Here is a 26282-nt window from a genome sequence, read left to right as displayed (position 1 = left end):
GGTGCTCTCTAGGTGGCGCAGCCCATGCAAAGTATGGACGTCGGAACAAACGTATCTTTTTACGTCGTTTACGTAAGTCGTATGCGAATAGGGCTGTGCGTAAGTTACGTTCACGTCGTAGGCAGTGTTCGACGTATCTTAGGCTGCTGGCTTTTAATAAACAGACACTTACCTGCTCCAGCGCTCCAGCGACGCGCCGGCCGGGGCTCCACTCCTCTCCCCCTCTCCCCGGCCAGCGTCTTCATTCTCAGTGTGGGCACCCGGCCGTGACAGCTTTCGGCTTCACGGCCGGGCACCCACTGCGCATGCGCGAGCGGCACTGCGCATGCGCGAGCGGCGCGGCCCGGCGCTGCGCCGTGTAATTGGCCAGGAGATCGCCTAGGACCTGTGACGTGTCCTAGGCGATCGCCTACAACAGCCCCTTCCTGTAGGCGATTAAGCTTAGTCACTCCCCCCCAAAAAAAATTACATGCCAAATGTGGCATGTAAGGGGGTGAGGAGTTGGATAAGCGGAAGTTCAAATTTGGGTGGAACTCCTCTTTAAAGGAATCCCCTCTGTGGCAGGCTTGAAGGACCCTCTTACCATAATATGTTTGAAGGACTCTCCTTACCACAAGCTCCACAGCCACAACCTTATCCCAATAGCCATCTTGAAGGTCTCCTCTCTGTAACCAGCTTTAAATTCCCCTACACGGCAGGTATGAAGGATCCCTCTCTATGGCAGGCTTGAGGGACCCTTTCCCAATAGCAGATTTTAAGGACCCCCCTCTCCTCAGCCAGCTTGAAGGACCCTTCTCTTTATAGCATGCTTAGAAGACACTCTCAATGGAAGGATAAGAAATATTGAAGGCCGATTAGATGTTCAGAATATGGGAGTCATATGCTGATGATGGCGGCCTGAAGCCCACTTTCTAGAACCATTTCCTGTTCCTGTTCCTTTCAAAATGAAAAACAAAGGACTTACTGCACACCAAAGTAGCTTCTCCAGCCACACTATCACATAAGAAAATTTCCCTGATATACCGATATATGCAATAGCACTTAAGGCGTCCTAAATTATGCTTAAGGCACGCTAAGACAACATGCGTTCATATTGACTAAGAGGATACTTTAGAATGCGGTAAGCACGCTTTACGGTACAGTAACGTGAACCTGAGCTATATGAAATAATTGTTGTATTAATATGTTGAGCATTATGGAATATATACATAAAATTTCCCCCCATACCTGGAAAAAGAGGCGGGAGCAGTATAGGCAAAGTTTTGGTTAATTTAAAGGTCCTCCTGGCAGCTTAATGAACCAGGTCCAGTATGGTCTGAGAAGGCCACTAAAGCATACCTTCAATGTTACTGCAGCTTAATAAATCAAGCTCATTGGTTAGTAGAGTTTTGCTAAGGCCCACGTGTGATCATCTGCAGAGGAAGAAAAAAACTGCTCTGTATATCAGATACATCTAAACATTATACATGGCACAATAGGAGACCTAGTATATACGTATAGACATATACATTATGGCATTGGGCTTTAGTCGCTGCTCCTTGCTTTTCTCTCCACATATTTCTTCTTACTAAGGATGAGATTGTCCTGGAAGAGAGTGAAGTGGAGTCAATTAGGAGCCCCACAGAGGGTAAAGTCTCTCTATATAATCACATGATATCTGCTGATGTGCATTCTTCGTCATGGTCTGTACTGAAGGTCAGAAATTACTTCTATGGAGGAGATAGGAAACATTATACTGGACACAATTGGAACAGTACTATGGGGTCCACGTTACATGGGATGCAATAGATCGCTGCTAGTGATGGAATGCCTGGGACAGTCCCGCATTTTGCAGGTCTGTCCCGAGCACCGGGCACTTTCATTCCGGGACAATACAGTGTCCCGGAAAAAGAAATGGCACAGCCACCCCCATCTAATGCCCCCAAAAAAGGCTACCACATTGCCGCTTTACTCACTGACAGTACTTGTCCAGGCCGGCCGAGAGGCTGAGACCCATTTTACCTTACCTTGTACCCTGCCGCCTGGCGTCTAGCAACCGTGACGTCACCACAGAGCTCCACCCAACACCTCTTCAATCTTCTCCCGCAAAATACTCATAAGCCTCCTACAGACAACCGGTTTTCCTGGCAGGAAAACTGCCAGGAGAGCATTTGGCTGGGAATCCCGGCCGTGTGTATGCTCCCTAACAGTTTTCCCATCAGGAAAACAGATGGGAATCCTGACAGGAAAATAGAGAACCCTGCTCTTTATTTTCTGGTTGGGTTTCCTGGCAGAGAGTTTCTTGCCGAGAAAAATTGTCGTCTGTATGCGATGAAAAACCAGGCATGCTCGATAACACGGTATACAAGGTTAGTGTGGGGTGTAGCAAGATGGTGGCGACGGCATTGAATGTGACAAGACACCGGCTCGTCGTAGTCCATGACGTCACTGTGTTCTTTCCCTTCAAAAGAATGGCGGGTTTTTGTGTGGTCGTGTGTATACACGGTTTTTCAGGGCAAGCCTGCCAGGAATCCCATTGGAAACCCAATGTTTTTTCCCGACGGGATCCCCAGGCATGTGTATAGGGCTTATAGGGAGAGGAACTGCCAGGATTTGACAAAAACTCTCAATACTCAGAGGGGAGGCCGGGCACAGGGGATGTATGGAACACCCATGTGTGTTATGGGATACTGACTGCAGAGAGGACAGCAGATGAGCTGGCAGCAGAGGACAGATGACACCCTCCGAGGGATGGGAGGAGGACACATCCTTAGATCTCAGGGGTTCATGATGTGACTTGTAGTCCTTCACTTTTGGGGGAGGTGACTCCCCAAAATTGAAAGACCACAGGACCCAGCAAGAACCCCTCAGAGCTGAAGATGTGATACCCCGCCCACCCAACTAGGAAATAACTAAAGGTTCAAGCATGAACCCGTGAAGTCTATGGGGTCACAAAAAAGTATCAAAAATCATCTTTTTGTGGAAGGGGTGTCCCTGAATGGCAGTTTGGAAATGTGACCTTAGATGGGCCAGGTTTGATTGGCTAAGGTTTCGGCAAATCCTGTTAGAAATCTGGCATAGACCTACTTAGTGGCAAAAGCCAGTGGGGGTCAAGTCTTCTTATTAAATGTTGTCAATGGCAATAGCCAAGCCATGCATGGGTAGCTGGACACTGCCATGGGGGGTCATGAATTAATCCCAATATAAAAAAAAATCCATACAATGGAGAGAGGGCCCTTCCAATCATTTAAATTATACATTAGAGGGATGCCTTGAGGCTAAGTTTTGACATGTGGTGGGAGGGACTGTAAAAATGTGTGGTTGAGCTGTGTTTTTTTAGTGCCACCCCCATTAGGCCTTACATGCTGCAGTCACAATGTTTTGCTTCGCACTTGTAGCAATAACTATCACGCTAACTCTTTAAGTAAATGAGAAAGTTCAACAAACGACCCTTAACCGCGTGCAATGCAGGCACAGGATATAGCTGTGTAAAATTAGCCAGCAACAGGATCATTTTAGTGAGCCAGGTTAGGCCCAAATGTACTAACAACAAAGAGCAAAAGTTGGGGTTTTAGTATAACAATTAAGACACTGCAGAGCATATGGCTGTGTAAAATAATTTTAATGAAGCAGAATTTGCTGAAATGCATTAGAGACACAGGCCCGGATTCAGAAAGGAGTGACATTGGCGTATCTCCAGATACGCCGTCGTAACTCTGAGTGTGAGGCGTCACATCTCTGCGCCTCACTGTTGCCTAAATAAGAGCTGCGTAAGTCTCCTACGCCGTCGTATCTTGGAGTGCATATTTACATGGCGCTTCCGTAGATTTACGCATAGAATATGCAAATGAGCTAGATACGCTGATTCAGAAACGTACGTGCGCCCGGCGCATTGATTTACGTTGTTTACGTAAGGCTTTTTCCAGCGTAAAGTTACCCCTGCTATTTGAGGTGTAGCCAATGTTAAATATGGACGTCGGGACAGCGTCGAATTTTCCATCGTTTACGTTGTTTGCGTAAGCCGGCGTAACGTAAATTGGCCGGCGTATGCCCGCCTAATTCAAAGTAGGAAGGTAGTGGGCGTGATCTATTGAAATGAACCGTGCCTCAATGCAAATGATGGTCCGAACGAACGGCGCATGCGCCTTCCTGTGGACGCATCCCAGTGCGCATGCTCAGAATCACGTCTAAAATACTTTATAAGATACGTCGAATCACTGCCTACGACGTGAACGTAACCTACGCCCAGCCCCATTCACGTACGACTTACGTAAACGACGTAAAATACGACGGCTGTTCCGACGTCCATACCCTAACATGACTTACCCCTGCTTTATGAGGCTTAACTTTACACCGGACGTGCGCCTTACGTAAACGGCGTAGATTACATCGACGGGCGCAAGTACGTTCGTGAATCGGCGTATCTGGGTCATTTACATATTCAACGCGTAAATCAATGGAAGCGCCCCTTGCGGCCAGCGTAAATATGCGCCCAAGATACGACGGCGTAGGAGACTTGTGTTGGTCGGATCAAGCCAAAATTCAGGCGTATCTTGTTTCCTGAATCAGGCGCATAGATACTACGGCGCATCCGTGGACTTACGCGGCGTATCAGAAGATACGTCGGCGTAAGTCCTTTCTGAATCCGGGCCAAAGAGTGCAGGTAATGGTTTTCCTACAAGCAATACAAGACAATAGTGGATACAGCATTGTAGAATTGGCCAGCAGCAGAACAAGGCCCTTTTCATAGTAAGGGGGTTGGTTTATATTAAAGCCCCGTCATTGGCCCTTCTTGCTTTAAAGCAGGGGTCCACAAACTATGGCCCAAAGGTTGCATTCATCCTGCTTACAAGATTGTATTCAGCCTACAGAAACTGATGGGGAGACAGGGGGACTCTGATGTGAAGGGGACTTCTAATGTGAAAGGGAGGAGTCTAGTGGGGGGCTTCTGATTTGAAAGGGATATCTAATGTGTAAAGGGGAAAAGGGAAGTCTGATGGTTGGGGGAGCATGCTTATCTGGGGGTATCTGGGCGGGTGTGATCAGAGTGGAAGAGGGTATCTGGGGTGTGATCTGGGTGGGGGTATCTGGGGGGGGGGTGATCAGAGTGAAGGGGAGTGTCTGGGGAGGTGTAATCAGGGTGGGGTATCCAAAATTCCACTGGTTAGGAGGTGCTTACTAAAAAACCCACGCTACGCCACTGGTTCCTACCTCTAAAGGAGTATGGCCACAATGTTACCAGAGCTTTAGATGTCATCATTGAACAAGACATTCTGCTAACACGGGGGGCCAGTTACCCCATCATGTGAGTAAAGATATTGGTGCACTCACCAGGTACATGGCGGCACCCAGGAGGGTGGCTTTGATAGTCACATCCAGATCCAGTGGAAATGAGACAACATAATTGCTGCTCTCCATCCGCATCACCCCGACAACATGCTGCTCATCCCGAGACTTCACCTGAGAAAGAGACAGAAGGGTCACGTGAAATCGGTTAGGGCCAACTGATAACCCCCATCAAACTACTCCGCACCGCAGGGGCTGGCTGTTTTACCTCAAAGGTGGAGTTTCCGAAGATGCTGGTCTGTAAGCTCGGCCCCAGAATGAGCAGAACGACCTCTTTGTTGGCATTCATGACAGACAGGTGGGTCACCAGGTTGTTCCAGTGGAGCTTCACCGATCCAACTGGATGTCCTGGAGGACACTGAACGTCCATCTGTAATAAGAGACACAGTCATCTCACCTCCACATCCTATATTCATATACACTCCATAGCCTAATGTTTGTGGACACCTGACCATTCAGTATGAGTAGAACTCGGCAAAGTTAAGATCACAGAGTGATCGGAGAACCTGGCAGGAGGTCCCAGAACCCGGAACCTAGTGCTGGACCCCACTGAAATCTACGGTACCTGAGTCTTGTGTTTTTCTGGTCTTTTTCAAGGCTAATTTGTGAGCATTTGGTAAAAAGAGACATCGGTAGCTGGGCACCATCATGGGGACATTTAACAAAACACAACAAATTGTAACATATTGTAAATTGTCCAGGATTGATCCTCAAGACTGATGTCTTGATCTTCAGACTGGTGTCTGTGGTCCGTTCTCTCCAAGACACCGGGAGGAAGGATCTTCCCTTTTGCAGGTCCTGATCCGGCAACCACCAGTTTAGGCCTAAGCGTGCCCAGGCAGATAAGGACATGGTGTAATCCAGGGCTTGTGCTCGCCTGTTCCAACCCGACAAGATGTTTTGTTGTATAAGCCTGGAACGGAATTGCGCATAGGGAACTGCCTCGAAGGAGGACACCGTTCTTCCCTGAAGACTCATACAGAGCCGAATCGAGGGTTGCCTGGTGCTCCTTACCTGACATACCTGATCCTTCGGGGTGCAGATCTTTACGGGTGGCAGAAATACATTTGCCTGGACCTTATCCAGGATCTGACCTAGATACTTGAGACTCTAAGCTCTCAAGGCTGACTTTTCAGTATGTATGACCCAGCCAGGGGCAGACTGACAACTCATGGGGTCCCCGGGCAATAGAAGATTATGGGTCCCCCGGGCTTACAGATGGCCACCACGCCAGGAGGCAATGCAGAGGCAGGGCAGCTAAAATCTCAGGATTTTCACATCAAAAGCATGTCAAACCTGATGGGGCCACCTAGTGGCATAGAGCGGCAGTGCCCGAGAGCCCCAATGGTCAGTCCGCCCCTGGACCCAGCCCAAGTTTTCTAAATACCACACTGTGCAGGCTACACTGTATTTCAGGGCCTGTAGTGATATACAGTTGAACCTCGGATTACGAGCATAATCCGTTCCAGGAGAACGCTCGTAATCCAAAGTACTCACATATCAAAGCGAGTTTTCCCATTGAAGTCAATGGAAACGAAAATAATTAGTTCCGCATTAACTTCAATGGGATACAATACCAAATGCGGCCAGAGGTGGGGGGGGGGAGTCAGAGAGCGCCAAAAACGGCGGAAAAGACCTGAGAACACTTTGGCTCGGTTCCTGTGCCCCCGTACCTCAGGCCAAATGAGGTACTGCAGGCCTATTTTTGACTCCGCCCGGCTTCTGCGCCCCCGGTTCCTCAGGCCAAATGAGGTACTGCAGGCCTATTTTCGAGTCTGCTCGGCTTCTGCGCCTCCCCCGTACCTCAGGCCAAATGAGGTACTTCAGGCCTATTTTCGACTCTGCTCGGATTCTGCGCCCCCCCCCCCCCGTACCTCAGGCCAAATAAGGTACTGCAGGCCTATTTTCGACTCTGCTCGGCTTCTGCGCCCCCCCTTTAGGCCAAATGAGGTACTGCAGGCCTATTTTCGACTCTGCTCAGCTTCTGCGCCCCCCCTTTAGGCCAAATGAGGTACTACAGGCCTATTTAGCTTGAATTCTGCTCTCAAACTGAGTCAGAATAAAAAAAAAAATTTGCTCGCAAATTAAAACGCTCTCAAACCAAGTTACTCTTAAACCGAGGTTCCACTGTGTATATATATATATATATATATATATATATATATATATATATATATATATATATATGTGTGTGTGTTATAATTTCTGTACCCACTAGAGGTCACTGGTTGCACATATCACTTTCATTGTGACATATATAATATGGCCTGGATTCACAGACATCGGCGCACATTTTTGCCGCCGTAGTGTATCTCCTTTACGCTACACTGACGCAGCGCAGAGAGGCAAGCACTGGATTCACAAAGCCAGTGCTGCCAAAACTGCGCTGGGTTTCCTAGGCGGAAGCCGGCGTATGTGGAAGTGGGCGTGAGCCATGCAAATTAGGCGTGACTCCATGCAAATGATGGGCCGAGCGCCAGACAGATAAGTATAATGAACCGCGCATGTGCCGTCCCGTGGACGCATCCCAGTGCGCATGCTCAGAATCACGTCGGAACTACTCCCTAAGATACGCTGGATCACTGCCTACGGCGTGAACGTAACCTACGCCAAGTCATATTCACGTCCTACGTAAACTACGTAAAATACGTCGGCTTGTGTTCCCTGGTGCAGCCCTTTGCATGGATGCTGCTGAGTTACACCTCCTTTATGGGGCATAACTTTACGCGGGACGTATGACTTTACGCCCACTGCGTCGGGCGCACGTACGTTCGTGAATCGGCGTATCTTCCTCATTTGCATATTTGAATAGAAAATCAATGGGAGCGCCAAATGCATCCAGCATAAACATGCGCCCACTCTACGCCGGCGTAGGAAAGTTACGTCGGTCGGATGAAGCCTATTTTCAGGCGTATCTTAGTTTCAGTGTCCGGCGCACAGATACGACGGCGCATATTTGCACTTACGCGGCGTAACTGGAGATACGTCGGCGCAAGTGCTTTGTGAATCCGGGCCTATATTTTTGGTGTCATATGCAATACTACCACTAGGGTGGGGGGGGTCACTATTTTATTTATTTTGTATTTGCATCACATTTTTTGGGGAAAAGAGGGAGCGCTTCACATATTTTTCTTTTTACATGTGAGAAGGTGACTAAACTGTATGGGCCAGATTCTGCGTGCGTAACGTATCTCGTTTACGCTACACGGCCGCAAGTTTTACGGGCAAGTGCTTGATTCACAAAGCACTTGCCTGTAAAGTTGCGGCGGCGTAGCGTAAGTTCTCCGGCGCAAGCCCGCCTAATTCAAATGATCCCGGTAGGGGGCGTGGATCAACTTTACGCGTCGCAAATGCTACGGAAACGTCGTAAATTCACTGCATCGACCGCGCGTACGTTCGGGAATCTCGCGTAAATAGCTAATTTGCATAGACGACGGGGAAAACGACGAGGCGACACCTAGCGGCGGGAAAAAAAATTGCATTTAAGATCTGACAGCGTAAGAGCCTTACGCCTGTCAGATGTAATGGATATCTATGCGTAACTGATTCTAAGAATCATTCGCATAGATACGACGGCCCAGATTAGGACTTACGACGGCGCAAATGGCGTTGCGCCGTCATAAGCCTTTTAAGAATCTGGCCATATATATATATATATATATTATACTATACATGCATATGTCCACCAGGGGGCACATGTGAGAAGGGGATTCTACACTACAATAAAACCTTGGATTGCGAGCATAATTCGTTCCAGAAACATGCTTGTAATCCAAAGCACTCTTATATCAAAGCGAATTTCCCCATAAGAAATAATGGAAACTCAAATGATTCGTTCCACAACCATTTATTCATAGGTCCTTCAGTTTATATTCCATATAAAAGGATTATAGCCATGTGATTGGTTGTGTAACCATGAAATGTCCGTCCACAAGGGGATTAGAAGCAAAATCCAGCAGGAGCTCCAGAGTATAAAAGAGAAGAGAGGAGCCTCTAAGTGTAGCAATAAGTCGCTAAATGTTGTAGCTTTATTAAATGTAACCATATTGCTACACTTAGAGGCTCCTCTCTTCTCTAATACTCAGTGGTGACATGACGCTACTCTTATATCAAGACATCGCTTGTATATCAAGTCAAAATGTATTAAAAAATGTTGCCTGTCTTGCAAAACGCTCTCAAACCAAGTTACTCTCAAACCAAGGTTTTATTGTATGTATAACCACACACTGTATATATACTATACTACTATATTATTCAGTACATTCATATCTCCACCAGGGGGCACATGTGAGAAGGGGATTCTACGCTATATATATCCACACGCTGGCCCGGATTCAGATACAATGGTGTATCTATCTGCGGGCGTAACGTATCTCAGATACGTTACGCCGCCGTAAATTAGGGCGCAAGTTCCGTATTCAGAAAGAACTTGCGCCATAAGTTACGGCGGCGTAACGTATGTGGTCCGGCGTAAGCCCGCCTAATTCAAATGTGGATGATGTGGGCGTGTTTTATTTAAATTAATTGTGACCCCACGTATTTGACGTTTTTTATGAACGGCGCATGCGCCGTTCGTGAAAGAATCCCAGTGTGCATGCTCGAAATTACGCCGCAAATCGTCAATGCTTTAGACGTGAATGTAACTTACGTACAGCCCTATTCGCGAACGACTTACGCAAACGACGTAAAATTTAAAAAATTCGACGCTGGCCCGACGGACATACTTAACATAGGATACGCCTCATATAGCAGGGGTAACTATACGCCGGAAAAAGCCTAACGTAAACAACGTAAAAAAATGCTCCGGGCGGACGTACGTTTCTGAATCGGCGTATCTACCTAATTTGCATATTCCTTGCGTAAATCTACGGAAGCGCCACCTAGCGGCCAGCGTAAATATGCAGCCTAAGATACGACGGTGTAAGACACTTACGCCGGTCGGATCTTAGGGAAATCTATGCGTAACTGATTCTACAAATCAGTCGCATAGATACGACCCCGCAACTTACGATGGCGTTTTCGGAGATACGCTGTCGTAACTGCTCTCTGAATCCGGGCCACTGTATATATACTATACTATACTACTATATTATTCAGTACATTCATATCTCCACCAGGGGGCACACGTGAGGTGACTCTACATTGTATATATATACGGTGGTAAAAACCTGCAAATTTCACACGTTTGTCACATGTACAGCGGCTATTAACCGCTTCAGCCCCGGGCCATTTTGCTGGTCAAAGGCCCGGGCCACTTTCTGCGATTCGGCAAGGCGTCGCTTTAACTGACAATTGCGCGGTCGTGCGACGTGGCTCCCAAACAAAATTGGCGTCTTTTTTCCCCCACAAATAGAGATTTATTTTGGTGGTATTTGATCACCTCTGCGGTTTTTATTTTTTGCTTTATAAACAAAAATAGAGCGACAATTTAAAAAAAATATATATATATATATTTTTTACTTTTTGCTAAATATTCCCAAAAAATATATAAAAAAATTCTCAGTTTAGGCCGATACGTATTCTTCTACATATTTTTGGTAAAAAAAAAAAAAAAAAAAAAATTAAGCGTTTATCGATTGGTTTGCGCAAAAGTTATAGGGGCAGATTCTCGTAGATCGCCGCATCTCTGCGGCGGCGTAACGTATCTCATTTACGTTACGCCGCCGCAAGTTTTACGGGCAAGTGCTTGATTCACAAAGCACTTGCCTGTAAAGTTGCAGCGGCGTAGCGTAAATCCTCTGGCGCAAGCCCGCCTAATTCAAATGATTCGGGTAGGGGGCGTGGATCATTTAAATTAGGCGCATTCCCGCGCTGAACGTACTGCGCATGCGCCATCCCTAAAATTTCCCGACGTGCATTGCACTAAATGACGTCGCAAGGACGTCATTGGTTTCGTCGTGAACGTTAATGGCGTCCAGCCCCATTCACGGACGACTTACGCAAACAACGTAATTTTTTAAATTTCGACGCGGGAACGACGGCCATACTTAACATTGGTTGCCCCTCATATAGCAGGGGCAACTTTACGCATCGCAAATCTAACGTAAACGCCGTATCTTCACTGCGTCCACCGTGCGTACGTTTGGGAATTCTCGTATTTTGCTATTTTGCATACTCGATCAGGAAAACGACGGAAGCGACACCTAGCGGCAAAAAAAAAAAATTGCATTTAAGATCCGACAGCATAAGAGCCTTACGCCTGTCGGATCTAATGGATATCTATGCGTAACTGATTCTAAGAATCAGTCGCATAGATACGACGGCCCAGATTAGGACTTACGACGGCGCACATGGCGTTGCGCCGTCGTAAGCCCTTTCAGAATCTGGACCATAGCGTCTACAAAATAGGTGATAGTTTTATGGCATTTTTATTAATATATTTTTTTTTTTTACTAGTAATGGCGGCGATCAGCGATTTTTATCATGACTGCGACGTTATGGCGGACACATCGGACACTTTTGACACCATTTTGGGACCATTGTCATTTTTACAGAGATCGGTGCTATAAAAATGCACTGATTACTGTGAAAAGGGGTTAACCACTAGGTGGCGCTGCAGGGGTTAAGTCAGTACTAGTGAGTGATTCTTACTGTTAGGGGGCGTGGTTACGCGTTACAAGTCGCTGATGACCGTTCCCGATCACGGGGGAACGATCATCAGTGGCAGTGTCACTAGGCAGAATAGGAAAATTACTTGTTTACAAAGGCATCCCCCCTGCTCTGCCCTTGCCGACCGTAATCGCGGGCCTCCTGGGAACCCAATGACCCGCGGCTGCACTCGCGAAGCACGAGGCAAATTTAAAGGGACGTACCTGTATGCCAATCTGCCTGCCCGTGCCATGTTGTCGAAGCACATGGTCGTGCGCAGGGGCGGGCTGGGCCGGGATGCAAGGTGGCAACGTCCCCCCAGGCCGTCCCAACTTATATGCAAAACGGCCGGCGATCGCCCACTGCCAATTTTTTTTTTTTCTGTGAGGAATTGAGCCAGGGGCATGGCCGCGGCGCCCGGCCGCATGCTGTGGCTTCTGGGAATTGAATTCTACTCAAGCGCCCCGTGATTGGGCGACCAGGGTCATGTTCGGCCACACGCTGTGGCATTCTGGGATTTGGAGTTCACATGAGCGGTGCGCCCTGCGATTGGCTCGGCTGAGCTTGTCATGTGTGGCCCCGGGGCGGGGCTGGTCTTACGGGAGAAATGTAGAAGGTAAGGGACAGTCTAAGAGGAGAAGAGAGAGACATGGGAGGATATAGAAGATCTGAAAGGAGAAGGAAATTACATTGGAGGTGATGGGAAATCCGAACAGAGAGACGATAGACACAAGAGATGATGGAAAATATGAAAGGAGAATGGATAGATACACGCCTGTCCCTCTCTGTCCGCCCGTCCCTCTATGTCCACCAATCCCTCTCTGTCCGCCTGTCCCTCTGTTCGCCTGTCCCTCTCTGTCCGCCTGTCCCTCTCTGTCCGCCCGTCCCTCTATGTCCACCAATCCCTCTCTGTCCGCCTGTCCCTCTGTTCGCCTGTCCCTCTCTGTCCGCCTGTCCCTCTCTGTTCGCCTGTCCCTCTCTGTTCGCCTGTCCCTCTCTGTTCGCCTGTCCCTCTCTGTCCGCCTGTCCCTCTCTGTCCGCCTGTCCCTCTCTGTTCGCCTGTCCCTCTCTGTCCGCCTGTCCCTCTCTGTTCGCCTGTCCCTCTCTGTTCGCCTGTCCCTCTCTGTCTGCCTGTCCCTCTCTGTCTGCCCGTCCCTCTCTGTCCGCCTGTCCCTCTCTGTCCGCCTTTCCCTCTCTGTCTGCCCGTCCCTCTCTGTCCGCCCGTCCCTCTCTGTCCGCCCGTCCCTCTCTGTCCGCCTGTCCCTCTCTGTCTGCCTGTCCCTCTCTGTTTGCCTGTCCCTCTCTGTTTGCCTGTCCCTCTCTGTCCGCCTGTCCCTCTCTGTCCGCCCGTCCCTCTATGTCCACCAATCCCTCTCTGTCCGCCTGTCCCTCTCTGTCCGCCCGTCCCTCTATGTCCACCAATCCCTCTCTGTCCGCCTGTCCCTCTCTGTCCGCCCGTCCCTCTATGTCCACCAATCCCTCTCTGTCCGCCTGTCCCTCTCTGTTCGCCTGTCCCTCTCTGTCCGCCCGTCCCTCTCTGTCCGCCTGTCCCTCTCTGTCCGCCTGTCCCTCTCTGTCCGCCCGTCCCTCTCTGTCCGCCCATCCCTCTCTGTCAGCCCATCCCTCTCTGTCCGCCTGTCCCTCTCTGTCAGCCCATCCCTCTCTGTCCGCCTGTCCCTCTCTGTCCACCCGTCCCTCTCTGTCCGCCTGTCCGTCTCTCCCTCTCTGTCCACCTGTCCCTCTCTGTCCGCCCGTCCCTCTCTGTCCGCCTGTCCCTCTCTGTCCGCCTGTCCCTCTCTGTCCGCCTGTCCCTCTCTGTCCGCCCATCCCTCTCTGTCCACCCGTCCCTCTCTGTTCACCCGTCCCTCTCTGTTCACCCGTCCCTCTCTGTCCGCCTGTCCCTCTGTCAGCCCATCCCTCTCTGTCCGCCTGTCCCTCTCTGTCCACCAATCCCTCTCTGTCCGCCTGTCCCTCTTTCAGCCTGTCCCTCTGTCCACCCATCCCTCTCTGTTCACCCATCCCTCTCCGTCCGCCTGTCCCTCTCTGTCCGCCTGTCCCTCTGTCCACCAATCCCTCTCTGTCCGCCTGTCCCTCTGTCCACCAATCCCTCTCTGTCCGCCTGTCCCTCTCTGTCCGTCTGTCCCTCTCTGTCCGCCAGTCCCTCTCTGTCCGCCCGTCCCTTTCTGTCTGCCCGTCCCTGTCTGTCCACCTGTCCCTCTCTGTCCGCCTGTCCCTCTGTCCACCAATCCCTCTCTGTCCACCAATCCCTCTTTGTCCACCTGTTCCTCTGTCAGCCCATCCCTCTCTGTCCACCCATCCCTCTCTGTCCGCCTGTCCCTCTGTCAGCCAATCCCTTTCTGTCCGCCTGTCCCTCTGTCAGCCCATCCCTCTGTCCGCGCATCCCTCTCTGTCCACCTGTTCCTCTGTCAGCCCATCCCTCTCTGTCCGCCCATCCCTCTCTGTCAACCTGTCCCTCTGTCAGCCCATCCCTCTCTGTCAGCCTGTCCCTCTGTCCACCCATCTCTGTCAGCCCATCCCTCTCTGTCAGCCCATCCCTCTCTGTCAGCCCATCCCTCTCTGTCCGCCCATCCCTCTCTGTCCGCCCATCCCTCTCTGTCAGCATGTCCCTCTGTCAGCATTTCCCTCTGTCCACCCATCCCTCTCTATCCGCCTGTCCCTCTGTCCACCCATCCCTGTCAGCCCATCCCTCTCTGTTCACCCATCCCTCTGTCAGCCCATCCCTCTCTGTCTGCCTGTCCCTCTCTGTCCGCCCGTCCCTCTCTGTCCGCCCGGACAGTGTCCCTCTCTGTCCGCCTGTCCCTCTCTGTCCGCCTGTCCCTCTGTCCGCCCATCCCTCTCTGTCCACCTGTCCCTCTGTCAGCCCATCCCTCTCTGTCTGCCAGTCCCTCTGTCAGCCCTCTTAGGTCCATGGCCAGCTCCCAGCAGAACCCACATGCTGTAGGTCCTGCTGGGAGCTGGCCGTGGACCTGCTGGCCACTAGCCTATGGTGACCAGACGTCACCAGTTTCCGGGGACAGTCCCCGTGCTGAGGACACTGTCCCTAGACCAAGTCTGTCCCCGGGCTAATCGGGGGCAGGTGCCAATCGGGGGCGAGTGAACCACGAGCTGGGGCAGTGGGAGGTCACCCAGGGCCGGCCCTACAATAGGTCCCGCTGTGCCCATTGGGCTGCCTCAGAGGGGAAGTGCCACCAGTTTACACAGAGCGGGGATCTCTCACTTACCTGGCAGCCGCTGTCATACAAAGTACTGGCTCCTATGATAGACAGCACACTGATGACGTCCATCATAGGAGCTGGTCCAGGAGGCGGGACTTCGTATCACATCGGCCACGCTGGGTAAGCGGGAGATCTCCGCTCTGTGTAATCCGGCTGCTCTCCTCTCTAATCCCCATGCACTGGTGAGGCTGCGCTGATGGGCACTGGTGAGGTTGCGCTTATTCGGTGGTTCAATGGGCCACTTGACTGGACTTGCCCCCCAGCCCTAAGGCTGCCAGCCCTCCCCTGGTCGTGCGGCGATCGGAAAGTGGTTAAAATATATTGTCTGCCCGTATGATGAGACGTTTCGTAATGTGAATGGGGGCCTAAGGCCAAATTGGTCCAATCTTGTGTTGGGATCACCTGGGACTGATTTCTGTTGTTTCTATGAGTGTCTTCATTATCCAATCATTACTCTGTATCTGTTTGCCACCTTTTCCAATATCTGACTTTATTCATCATTGACGTTGTCGCCTTCATCCTAAGAACGATGGAGGAGATTGGAAAACACGATCGCTCTGTTTGCTCCCACACCGGCTGTGGTACAGCCCCACATGGTGATTTTCGGGAGCACACCTGGCTGTATTCATGGATTTTAATGCTTGAGCTATTGCGGCTCTGACCGCTCCTACCACCTATATACAGTATATATTTAGTATGATTATATTTTATATAGACACATCCCCACCTCTCTGGTGCAGGTACATCCACAGTTCTCCATAAGCTGCATGACCTGGGTGCCCCCGTTGTCCCTGATAGTCACATCATAGAGGGGCCCGCAGCACTCCACCCTCTGCTGCGCCTGGAAGATTCGTTGGCTGACATTGTTCAGCACATCAAAGCAACGTCCCCAGCCCTGGGATGTGGTAACTGCGGGAGAGAAGATAAGAAGGAGTCATATAGTGAACAGAGGGTACAGCGTCACAAAACAATGATGACATATCAGACGTTCCCCGTCACCTATAGACAATGAAATTTGGGGTAAGTATGGCTCACAGAAGCTGTTGGAGGACACTGGGAATGACACATCACCAGGTACGAGATCTGATCCTACTCTCTTCTATGAGTGCCCAGTTCTTTATTATGGGTAGTTGAGATCTATTGATGATATATCGGACTTTCCCCATCATCTATAGACACTGTAATTTGGGGTCAGTATGGCTCACAGAAGCTGTTGGAGGACACTGGGAAGGACACATCACCAGGTACTAGATCTGATCTTCCACTCTTCTATGAGTGCCCAGTTCTTCATTATGGGTAAATGAGATCTATTGATGTTATATCGGACTTTCCCCATCATCTATAGACACTGGGATTTGGGGTCAGTATGGCTCACAGAAGCTGTTGGAGGACACTGAGAATGACACATCACCAGGTACTAGATCTGATCTTCCACTATTCTATGAGTGCCCAGTTCTTCATTATGGGTAGATGAGATCTATTGATGATATATTGGACTTTCCCCATCATCTATAGACAATGGGATTTGGGGTCAATATGGCTCAAAGGAGCTGATGTAGAAAACTGGCCCTGGAAGCACACAGCACCAGGTACCAGATCTGATCCTACACTCTCCTATGTACAGCCAGCTCTCCATTATGGGTGGATGAGACCTACTGATGATATAAAGGTATCAGACATTCCCCATCATTTATAGACAATGGGATTTGAGGTCAATATGGCTCACATGAGCTGCTGGAGGACACTGGAAGCACATATCACCAGGTACCAGATCTGATCTTCCACTCTTCTATGAGTGTCCAGTTCTTCATTATGGGTAGATGAGATTTATTGATGATATATCGGACTTTTCCCATGATCTATAGACAATGGGATTTGGGGTCAGTATGGCTCACAGGAGCTGTTGGAGAAAACTGGCCCCGGAAGCACACATCACCAGGTACCAGATCTGATCTTCCACTCTCCTATGTACAGCCAGCTCTCCATTATCGGTGGATGAGACCGACTGATTCCCCGTCATTTATAGACCATGGGATTTGGGGTCAATATGGCCCACAGGAGCTGTTGGAGGACACGGGAAGTACACATCACCAAGTACCAGATCTGATCCTCTGCTCTCCTTTATACAGGTAGCACTCCATTATGGGTGATGAGGCCCATTGATGATATACAGGTATCAGACATTCCCCATCATGTCTGGACAAGGGGATTCAGGATCAATATGGCCCACAGGAGCTGTGGGCCATATAGGAGAACCTCCAGTCTCCTATTTAGGGCCGGCTCTCCATTATGGGTGGATGAGGCCCATTGATCAGAATGACTGGATATACTAAGTTGTAGGGATGAGCCAGCGGTTCGAGTCGAACATAAGTTGGACTCGAACATCGGGTGTTCGTTTGTTCTAAAACAAACCGAAAGTTATAGGGCGTTCACGGAAAATCTGAGCAACGCAGAACGCCCCATATTGCACTGTGAGATTGCAGTACATTGCTGTATGATGATTGGCCAAAGCATGCACCATGACCTGCATGCATTGGCCAATCCCAGCGCCCTGTGCTAAGAGAGCCATAATTGGCCAAAGGCAGGGTGCCTTTGGCCAATCATGGCTCAGGGGGACCAAGTCGACGCCCCACACTATATAAGGCTGCCTGCACGGTGGGCCTTTGTAGTGTTGTTGGTGTGGATGGAGACATAGCTTGAGTTTGATTAAGCAGGCAGGTTATTTAGTTAGTGGCAGTGTATTTGATTATATATATATATATACACACATATACTGTATATACACAGTCAGTCTACTATATATATATATATATATATATATATACTCTGCATCCAGTGTAGCCTATATCTACAGTGCATTCCATGGTGTACAGTTGCTAATACAGTGCAGCCGGTGTACACAGTATCTTATACAGTGTGTACAGTTTCTAATACACTTCTGGTGGTGTACACAGTACACAATACAGTGCAGCCATAGTACAGTTGCTATTACTTTTCTGGTGGTATACACAGTACACAATACAGTGCAGCCGTATTACAGTTGCTGCTACTTTTTTGGTGGTGTACACAGTACACAGTACACAATACAGTGTAGTGTGGTGTTGAAAAACAAAATATACAACATGTCCGGAAGGCCACCAAGGAGAGGCAGATGCTCACAGGCCACTAAAAGAGGGCAAGAAGGTTCTGCGTCTACAGTCAACAGTGGTGGCCGTGGGGCACGGTTGTCCTTTTTTTCTGCTGCTGGCCGTGTTATTGAGTCAGAACATGCAGAAGAGTTGGTGGCGTGGATAACAAAGCCATCCTTATCTTCTGTCACCCAGGCTCAGAGTAGTTTGCCTTCTAATGCAGCTGCCAAAGCGGCCTATTCCACCGCCTCCTTGTCCACAGTCAATCCTTCCGTAGACCCACCATCATGTATGGAGGAGCCCCCGGAATTATTCATCCATAGTGTCAGTTATATGCTGCTGGAGGATGTGCAGTGGTTTAAGGGCTCCAATGTTGGTTTCCAGGTTGAGGATGAAGGGAGTAACGTGAGCCTAGAGAGAGGGGGTGCCCAAGAAGGACGAGAAACTGGTAGTCGTGTTTCACAGCAGGGCCTGTTCCTACGCCCAACACAAGTATCTGTGAGGAGTTACAGTGTTGTGGCACCACCAACACCACCACCCAAGGCCCAATTTTTCTGCCCCTGTTTAACAGGGGCATGTAATTGCAATTCTTGGTATAAAATTTCACAGCAGGGTCTGTTCCTGCGCCCAACAAGAGTAACTGTGAGGGCTTACAGTGTTCTGGTACCACCAAACAGTTGGTAGCAAGTGAGAAGAATGTTCCTTACATTGGTGATCAGTGAGAAGAATGTTCCTTACATTGGTGATCAGTGAGAAGAATGTTCCTTTTATTGGTGATCAGTGGGAAGAATGTCCCTTACATTGGTGATCAGTGAGAAGAATGTCCCTTACATTGGTGATCAGTGAGAAGAATGTTCCTTACATTGGTGATCAGTGGGAAGAATGTCCCTTACATTGGTGATCAGTGGGAAGAATGTCCCTTACATTGGTGATCAGTGGGAAGAATGTCCCTTACATTGGTGATCAGTGGGAAGAATGTTCCTTAAATTGGTGATCAGTGGGAAGAATGTTCCTTACATTGGTGATCAGTGAGAAGAATGCTCCTTACATTGGTGATCAGTGAGAAGAATGTCCCTTACATTGGTGATCAGTGGGAAGAATGTTCCTTGCATTGGTGATCAGTGAGAAGAATGTTCCTTACATTGGTGATCAGTGAGAAGAATGTTCCTTACATTGGTGATCAGTGGGAAGAATGTCCCTTACATTGGTGATCAGTGAGAAGAATGTCCCTTACATTGGTGATCAGTGAGAAGAATGTCCCTTACATTGGTGATCAGTGAGAAGAATATTCCTTACATTGGTGATCAGTGAGAAGAATGTTCCTTACATTGGTGATCAGTGAGAAGAATGTCCCTTACATTGGTGATCAGTGAGAAGAATGTTCCTTACATTGGTGATCAGTGGGAAGAATGTTCCTTACATTGGTGATCAGTGAGAAGAATGTTCCTTACATTGGTGATCAGTGAGAAGAATGTCCCTTACATTGGTGATCAGTGAGAAGAATATTCCTTACATTGGTGATCAGTGAGAAGAATGTTCCTTACATTGGTGATCAGTGAGAAGAATGTTCCTTACATTGGTGATCAGTGGGAAGAATGTTCCTTACATTGGTGATCAGTGAGAAGAATGTTCCTTACATTGGTGATCAGTGAGAAGAATGTCCCTTACATTGGTGATCAGTGAGAAGAATGGGCCAGATCCTCAGCCAGCGGTGCAAATTTAGTTTTTCCTAACTTATGTGATTTAAGTTACGTTGCCCTAAGTTGGTGTCGTAAGTGCCGTATCCACAGCGCATTTGCGTCTAAATGTGCGCCAGCGTAACTTAAATTCAGAGGCGTAAGGCGGGGTTTTTGCAAGTGGGAAGGAAGTGGGCGTGCTTCATTGTAATGAGCCGTGACCCCATGCAAATGAGGCGCCGGCCCTACTGCGCATGCGCGCACGAATCGGGACCTCACTGGGCATGTGCAGAACTTATCTCGGCGCAATCAGTGAGATAGGTAAAAGGCCAAGTGTACTTAGTTTGAGGATCGCCCTGTGTCTAAAAAGCACCACACACACACACTTCCCTTGCTAAAGTATATCCCATTGTTCCCCTTCCATGAGCAATTTGCTTCTGCTCTGTTTGTTTGTGTGTTGGTAAGTTGTGTTTGTGAGAAAAGTGTTTGAGGAGTTGGAGAGTCTAGTTGTTGTTTGTGTTTGAGAAGTGTATTTATTTAATTTGTTTGTTATTGTTTTTGCTGATTGTTTTTTGCTGATTGTTTTTTGGTGTTTGTTTTTTGGTGTTTGTTTTTTGGTGTTTGTTTTTTGTTTGTTTGTTGGTGCGTGTTTCTTTTTGAATTACTATTAGCTGTGTCCTTGTGTGTTTAGATCAATGCGGCGGGGGGGGGAGAGACTAGGACCCCCGCTGGCATACAGAAAAAAATAAACGATCTGAGAAGCGTCGTCCGGACTAAGATGGCAAGGATCGACGCCCATACCAGGGGCACTGGAGGAGGGGGACCCTGCCCAGTCAGACTGACGGAGGAGGAATGGGCAGTGGCCCAGTGTTTCCACCCACAGCAGGTGGTGGGCCTGCCTGGCTATACGTCAGATGTTCCTAGGAGGACAGGTATGTTTTTTGGTTTATTCTCTGTTGATTAGCATGTGTGGGTGGGGGAAGGGAAGATGTGCCAAGTGTGTGGTTCCTCAAACATGTGATTGTTTTGTGTCCTCCACAGATGGCCAGGAGGTTACACGCCAGGAGGTTACACGCCAGGAGGTTGGAGGCCAGGAGGTTCCACGCCAGGAGGTTGGAGGCCAGGAGGTTGGAGGCCAGGAGGTTGCAGGCCCATCGGGCCAGGCTGCAGCACCACCCCCAAGACAGGCAGATGATGAGTCCCAAGAAGGGCAGGATTCCCCAGGGGAGGGGATTGGCCAAACCTACACTCATGAGGAGGTTGAGGGGGAGGAGGTTGAGGTTGAGTGGGAGGAGGATGATGAGGGGGAGGAGGAGGAAAATATGCAGATTGGCCGGGAAGTCCTCCTGGCCACTGATATGATGACCTTTGAGACTACCCCTGAGGCTGGCACCAGTCAGGCCACCATCAGGGGTAGCCCCTCCCACTTCTCCCCCAACAGGCCTCCAGTCACCAGGGTCACTCTCTCCCCTCCTCCAGGCCCGCAAGACTCAGCGGCAGCCAGGGGGACAACCCAGGAGACCGTGGCTGTGGGCGAGCGTCTGTCGGCCAGTGTGGTGAAGGACAATGCCCGGCAGACCCGCATTCTTGGTAAAATTCGGGAAAAACTTACGCAGATGGAGCACAGCCATGGTGAAATGATGGAGGCACTCGGTGATGTGGCCACCAACTCAACGGCGGTCATAACATGTTTGAATGACATACAGACCGCCACAACGCGCGTGGCCCATGAGCTGAGTGCCCTGACCCAGGCTGTGCAGGACAATACAAGGTCTGGCCAGGCCAATGCGGCTGCCCTCACTGCCTGTCTCACTCGCATTGCAGGGGCCATGGAGGGCAGGCCAGCAGGGGCGGCTCCTCCTTCCCCAGCTCAACCCCCCCAGGAGGCTCCTCCTTCCCCAGCTCAACCCCCCCAGGAGGCTCCTCCTTCCCCAGCTCAACCCCCCCAGGAGGCTCCTCCTTCCCCAGCTCAACACCCCCAGGAGGCTCCTCCTTCCCCAGCTCAACACCCCCCCAATGGACATCCTCCGCGACGGCGTGGCCGTGGCCGTGGCCGTGGCCGTGCCCCTGCCCGTGCTCGTGCCCCTGCCCGTGCCCCTGCCCAGCCAAGGCGTAGCAATCGCCGCCTCTAAAAAATTTGCTGGGATACTTGTTTTTTTTTGTTTATGCATTTTTTTTTTTTTTAATTTGGTCTTCTGTACTTATGATTTGGTTTATGTGTGTGAATGATGTGTGAATGTGGGGGGGTGGCATTCCTAAGAAATTAAGGTTGTCACCCTCAGTTTTGGTGGAGAAGGGATCCCCAGGACCAGGGAGAAGTGCAATCCCAGGTTCCTGAATGGTGTATGAATGCACAGTGACATAATTGGAGCCGTGGCGTGGCGTTACTGCTCCCAAGTCCCAAGGGGGGGGGGGACTTGGATCTAATCCAATTCGATGTGCATGTGATGTGTCTGTGCAAGGAACCACAGTGGTGTGCATTCATGCATTATCATTGTGACTTTATTGATGTGCATTTACAGTGAAAAAATACATACTTATTGTGACATTAATCATGTGCATTTACAGTGAAAAAAAACATACTTATTGTGACATTAATCATGTACATTTACTGGGAAAAAATGCCTTCTGCAAGGCGTCTCCTAGCTGTTGTGCCCTCAGCAGACCGGGTAGAGTTGGTTGGGATAGTATTGCCTGGGTCAGGGGTCAGGTCATTACATAAGTCAATATGCAGTCCCCTTCTGAGGGCAAAGTTATGGAGTATGCAACATGCCCCAATTATTTGACACACAAAGTCAGGGGAATACAGCAGGGTACCCCCAGACTTATCCAGGCATCTGAAGCGGGACTTCAGAAGCCCAAAGGTCCGTTCAACCACTCCCCGGGTTCGTATGTGCGCCTGGTTGTAGCGTTGCTCTCCTGGGGTTTGGGGGTTCCTGAATGGGGTCATTAGATGAGGTCCCAAGGCATATCCAGAGTCACCTGTAAGGGAAAAGACAGGAGGATATTAGTCATGCATGTGCCCCTTGTGATGTCAGCATCATGGGGGGGACATACCTGACACACATGTCACTCACCAATCAGCCAGCTGTCTCCATACATGTTCTGGTCAAAATCTCTTGAGATCTGTGTCTGCCGGTAAATGTAACTATCATGGCAGGATCCAGGAAATTTAGCACAGACGTGCCAGATGAGGCCATGGGCATCGACGATGACTTGCACATTAATGGAATGCCAGCCTTTACGATTCCGGAACATGTGCTCAGTATCATGGGGTGGTTGTAGTGCCACATGGGTACAATCAATGGCCCCGATGGTGCGTGGAAATCTGGCAAGGTTGTAAAAGTCGGTCATTGACTTTAAACGCTGATCCTCCTGGGTGGGTTTCTGAAACTGATTTCCCATGCGCAGCAGGATTGCAGGGACCACTTGGTGCACACACCTGCTGATGGAGGATTGTGCCATCCCAGCCACGCCTCCACTTGTGCGTTGGAATGAGCCAGTGGCCAGAAAATGCAAAGTGGCCAGTACTTTGGTGAGTGGCTGCAGGGCATGGGAGCGTTGGGTTGGGCTGGTAATATCATCCTGAAGTATTGATGTTAATTCCAGGATGGCCTCACGGGTAAATCTGTAGGTGCGGTAAACTTCACAAGCAGGCATGCCAAACAAATCTTGCCGTGGGCGGTAGACCCTCTCCTGTGCCCTCATCCTCCTCCTCTGTGCCCTCCTCCTTCTTTGTGTCTCTATATCAACTAATGCAGCTAGTATCATTGCTGGTCCTGGCATTTTGGCAGAGAGATTTCAGTCCTGAACGTTTGTGTGCTGAGCTCTTCCTGAATGGTGTTGCTTCAGCAGACATTCAGACGGCATGTGTAAAATTAGGGCTGCTTTTATAATGTGTAAAATCCCACCAAAAAACTAACAGGTGCGCACAGGGCGTAATCTACGGCGCACACACTTAATTCTGTGGATCGCCCTATCTCCCTCATTTGCATCTTTGCCTATCAAATAAAGCGGCGTGCCTAGCGTAATTTGCGCACGAGAATGCGCCAGCGTAATATTTTTAGGTAGGACGGAAAAGCCCGAATTTCAGGCGCTTCTCGTTTTGAGGATCGGGCGCAAAGATACACGCCGTGTAAATTTAGAAAAATCGAGTTAAGTCGGCGTATCTCTTTTGTGGATCTGGCCCAATATTCCTTACATTGGTGATCAGTGAGAAGAATGTTCCTTACATTGGTGATCAGTGGGAAGAATGTCCCTTACATTGGTGATCAGTGAGAAGAATGTTCCTTACATTGGTGATCATTGAGAAGAATGTTCCTTACATTGGTGATCAGTGGGAAGAATGTTCCTTACATTGGTGATCAGTGGGAAGAATGTCCCTTACATTGGTGATCAGTGAGAAGAATGTCCCTTACATTGGTGATCAGTGGGAAGAATGTCCCTTACATTGGTGATCAGTGGGAAGAATGTTCCTTACATTGGTGATCAGTGGGAAGAATGTTCCTTACATTGGTGATCAGTGGGAAGAATGTTCCTTACATTGGTGATCAGTGGGAAGAATGTTCCTTACATTGGTGATCAGTGGGAAGAATGTTCCTTACATTGGTGATCAGTGGGAAGAATGTCCCTTACATTGGTGATCAGTGGGAAGAATATTCCTTACATTGGTGATCAGTGGGACGAATGCCCCCCTTACCAACATCACTGAACATTAATGTCACGCAGTTGACTCTGCCAAGTGGTGTTGGACCTTGCAAGGAACCCCTGGTAACTTCTAGAGGAAGCTCAGGGTTCCACAGAATCGTGATTGAAAATGGCTGCTCAGGATGAACATTGGACAGAGAGAGGACAGATGAATGTGAACTTGAGATCAGATAATGAGAATTCTGTTGGATATAATAAGGGAATTTTCTTACATTTTTCCCGAACAGTTAACTGGTTAATCTGAAACAAAAAATTCCAGTATTAGCTGACGATCTTTTCCAGAAATACCATTCATCAACGTGACATGGGTGGAATGTGGACTGACAAAGAGAGACGGAAAGAACGACACTCAACACATAACATTGATCATAATATCAACAAAATGGGGATAATGGATTCCCGTCCAATGACCGGAATGCTCTCACTTCATTGCCATTACCAACAACAGAGAGCCAGGTCATACCGCAAAAATAATGTTCATGGGTAGATAGGATGGTTGTTTCGGCTGACGTAACTGCCATCCGTTACAATCATTTTACACATAGGAAAAATCAGAGTTCTTTCTAAACTCAGTGTGCACATCTGGTGAATGATCACCCCATGCCCAATATTTAGGGATCTTCCCCCGTGTCCAATATTTAGGGATCTTCCCAACAATGGCAGACTGTGAAATGATCACCCCATGCCTAATATTTAGGATCTTCCCATTAAAGACCGGCTGGTGAATGGTACCCCCGTGTCCAATATTTCAGGTTTTCTCCATTAATGACAGACTGGTAAATGGTCTCCCCATGTTCAATATTTAGGGATCTTCCCATTAAAGACAGACTGGTGAATGGCAACCCCTTGTCCAATATTTAGGAATCCTCCCAAAGATGATAGACTAGTGAATGGTCACCCCATGTCCAATATTTATGGATCTTCCCATTAAAGATAGACTAGTGAATGGTCACCCCATGTCCAATATTTATGGATATTCCCATTAAAGATAGACTAGTGAATGGTCACCCCATGTCCAATATTTAGGAATCCCCCCAAAGATGATAGACTAGTGAATGGTCACCCCATGTCCAATATTTAGGAATCCCCCAAAGATGATAGACTAGTGAATGGTCACCCCATGTCCAATATTTAGGAATCCCCCCAAAGATGATAGACTAGTGAATGGTCACCCCATGTCCAATATTTAGGAATCCCCCCAAAGATGATAGACTACTGAATGGTCACCCCATGTCCAATATTTAGGAATCCCCCCAAAGATGATAGATTAGTGAATGGTCACCCCATGTTCAATATTTAGGAATCCCCCCAAAGATGATAGATTAGTGAATGGTCACCCCATGTTCAATATTTAGGAATCCCCCCGAAGAAGATAGATTAGTGAATGGTCACCCCATGTTCAATATTTAGAAATCCCCCCAAAGATGATAGACTAGTGAATGGTCACCCCATGTGCAATATTAAGGAATCCCCCCCCAAAGATGATAGACTAGTGAATGGTCACCCCATGTTCAATATTTTGGAATCCTCCCAAAGATGATAGACTAGTGAATAGTCACCCCATGTTCAATATTAAGGAATCCCCCCAAAGATGATAGACTAGTGAATGGTCACCCCATGTG

At 49.0% G+C, this 26282-nt stretch overlaps 1 protein-coding gene across 1 annotated transcript in view; it reads right to left on the bottom strand.

Moving 5' to 3' along the window:
* Nucleotides 1-1249: 1249 nt before the first annotated feature.
* Nucleotides 1250-26282, bottom strand: part of LOC120933772 (phospholipid scramblase 3-like) — a 34928-nt gene continuing 9895 nt past the window's right edge. The window contains exons 4-8 of the mRNA XM_040347167.1: nt 24873-24900; nt 15877-16058; nt 5534-5695; nt 5311-5439; nt 1250-1584 (exon numbers count right to left, since the gene is read on the bottom strand). Coding sequence (XP_040203101.1) covers nt 1525-1584; nt 5311-5439; nt 5534-5695; nt 15877-16058; nt 24873-24900 — 561 coding nt within the window. The 3' untranslated portion in view covers nt 1250-1524. The remainder of the gene's footprint in view (nt 1585-5310; nt 5440-5533; nt 5696-15876; nt 16059-24872; nt 24901-26282) is intronic.

Source organism: Rana temporaria, chromosome 3 (genome assembly GCF_905171775.1).
Source record: "Rana temporaria chromosome 3, aRanTem1.1, whole genome shotgun sequence".
Lineage (NCBI taxonomy): Eukaryota > Metazoa > Chordata > Amphibia > Anura > Ranidae > Rana > Rana temporaria.
The sequence above is the reverse complement of the archived record's forward strand: the minus strand, read 5'-3'. Positions and strand labels throughout refer to the sequence as shown.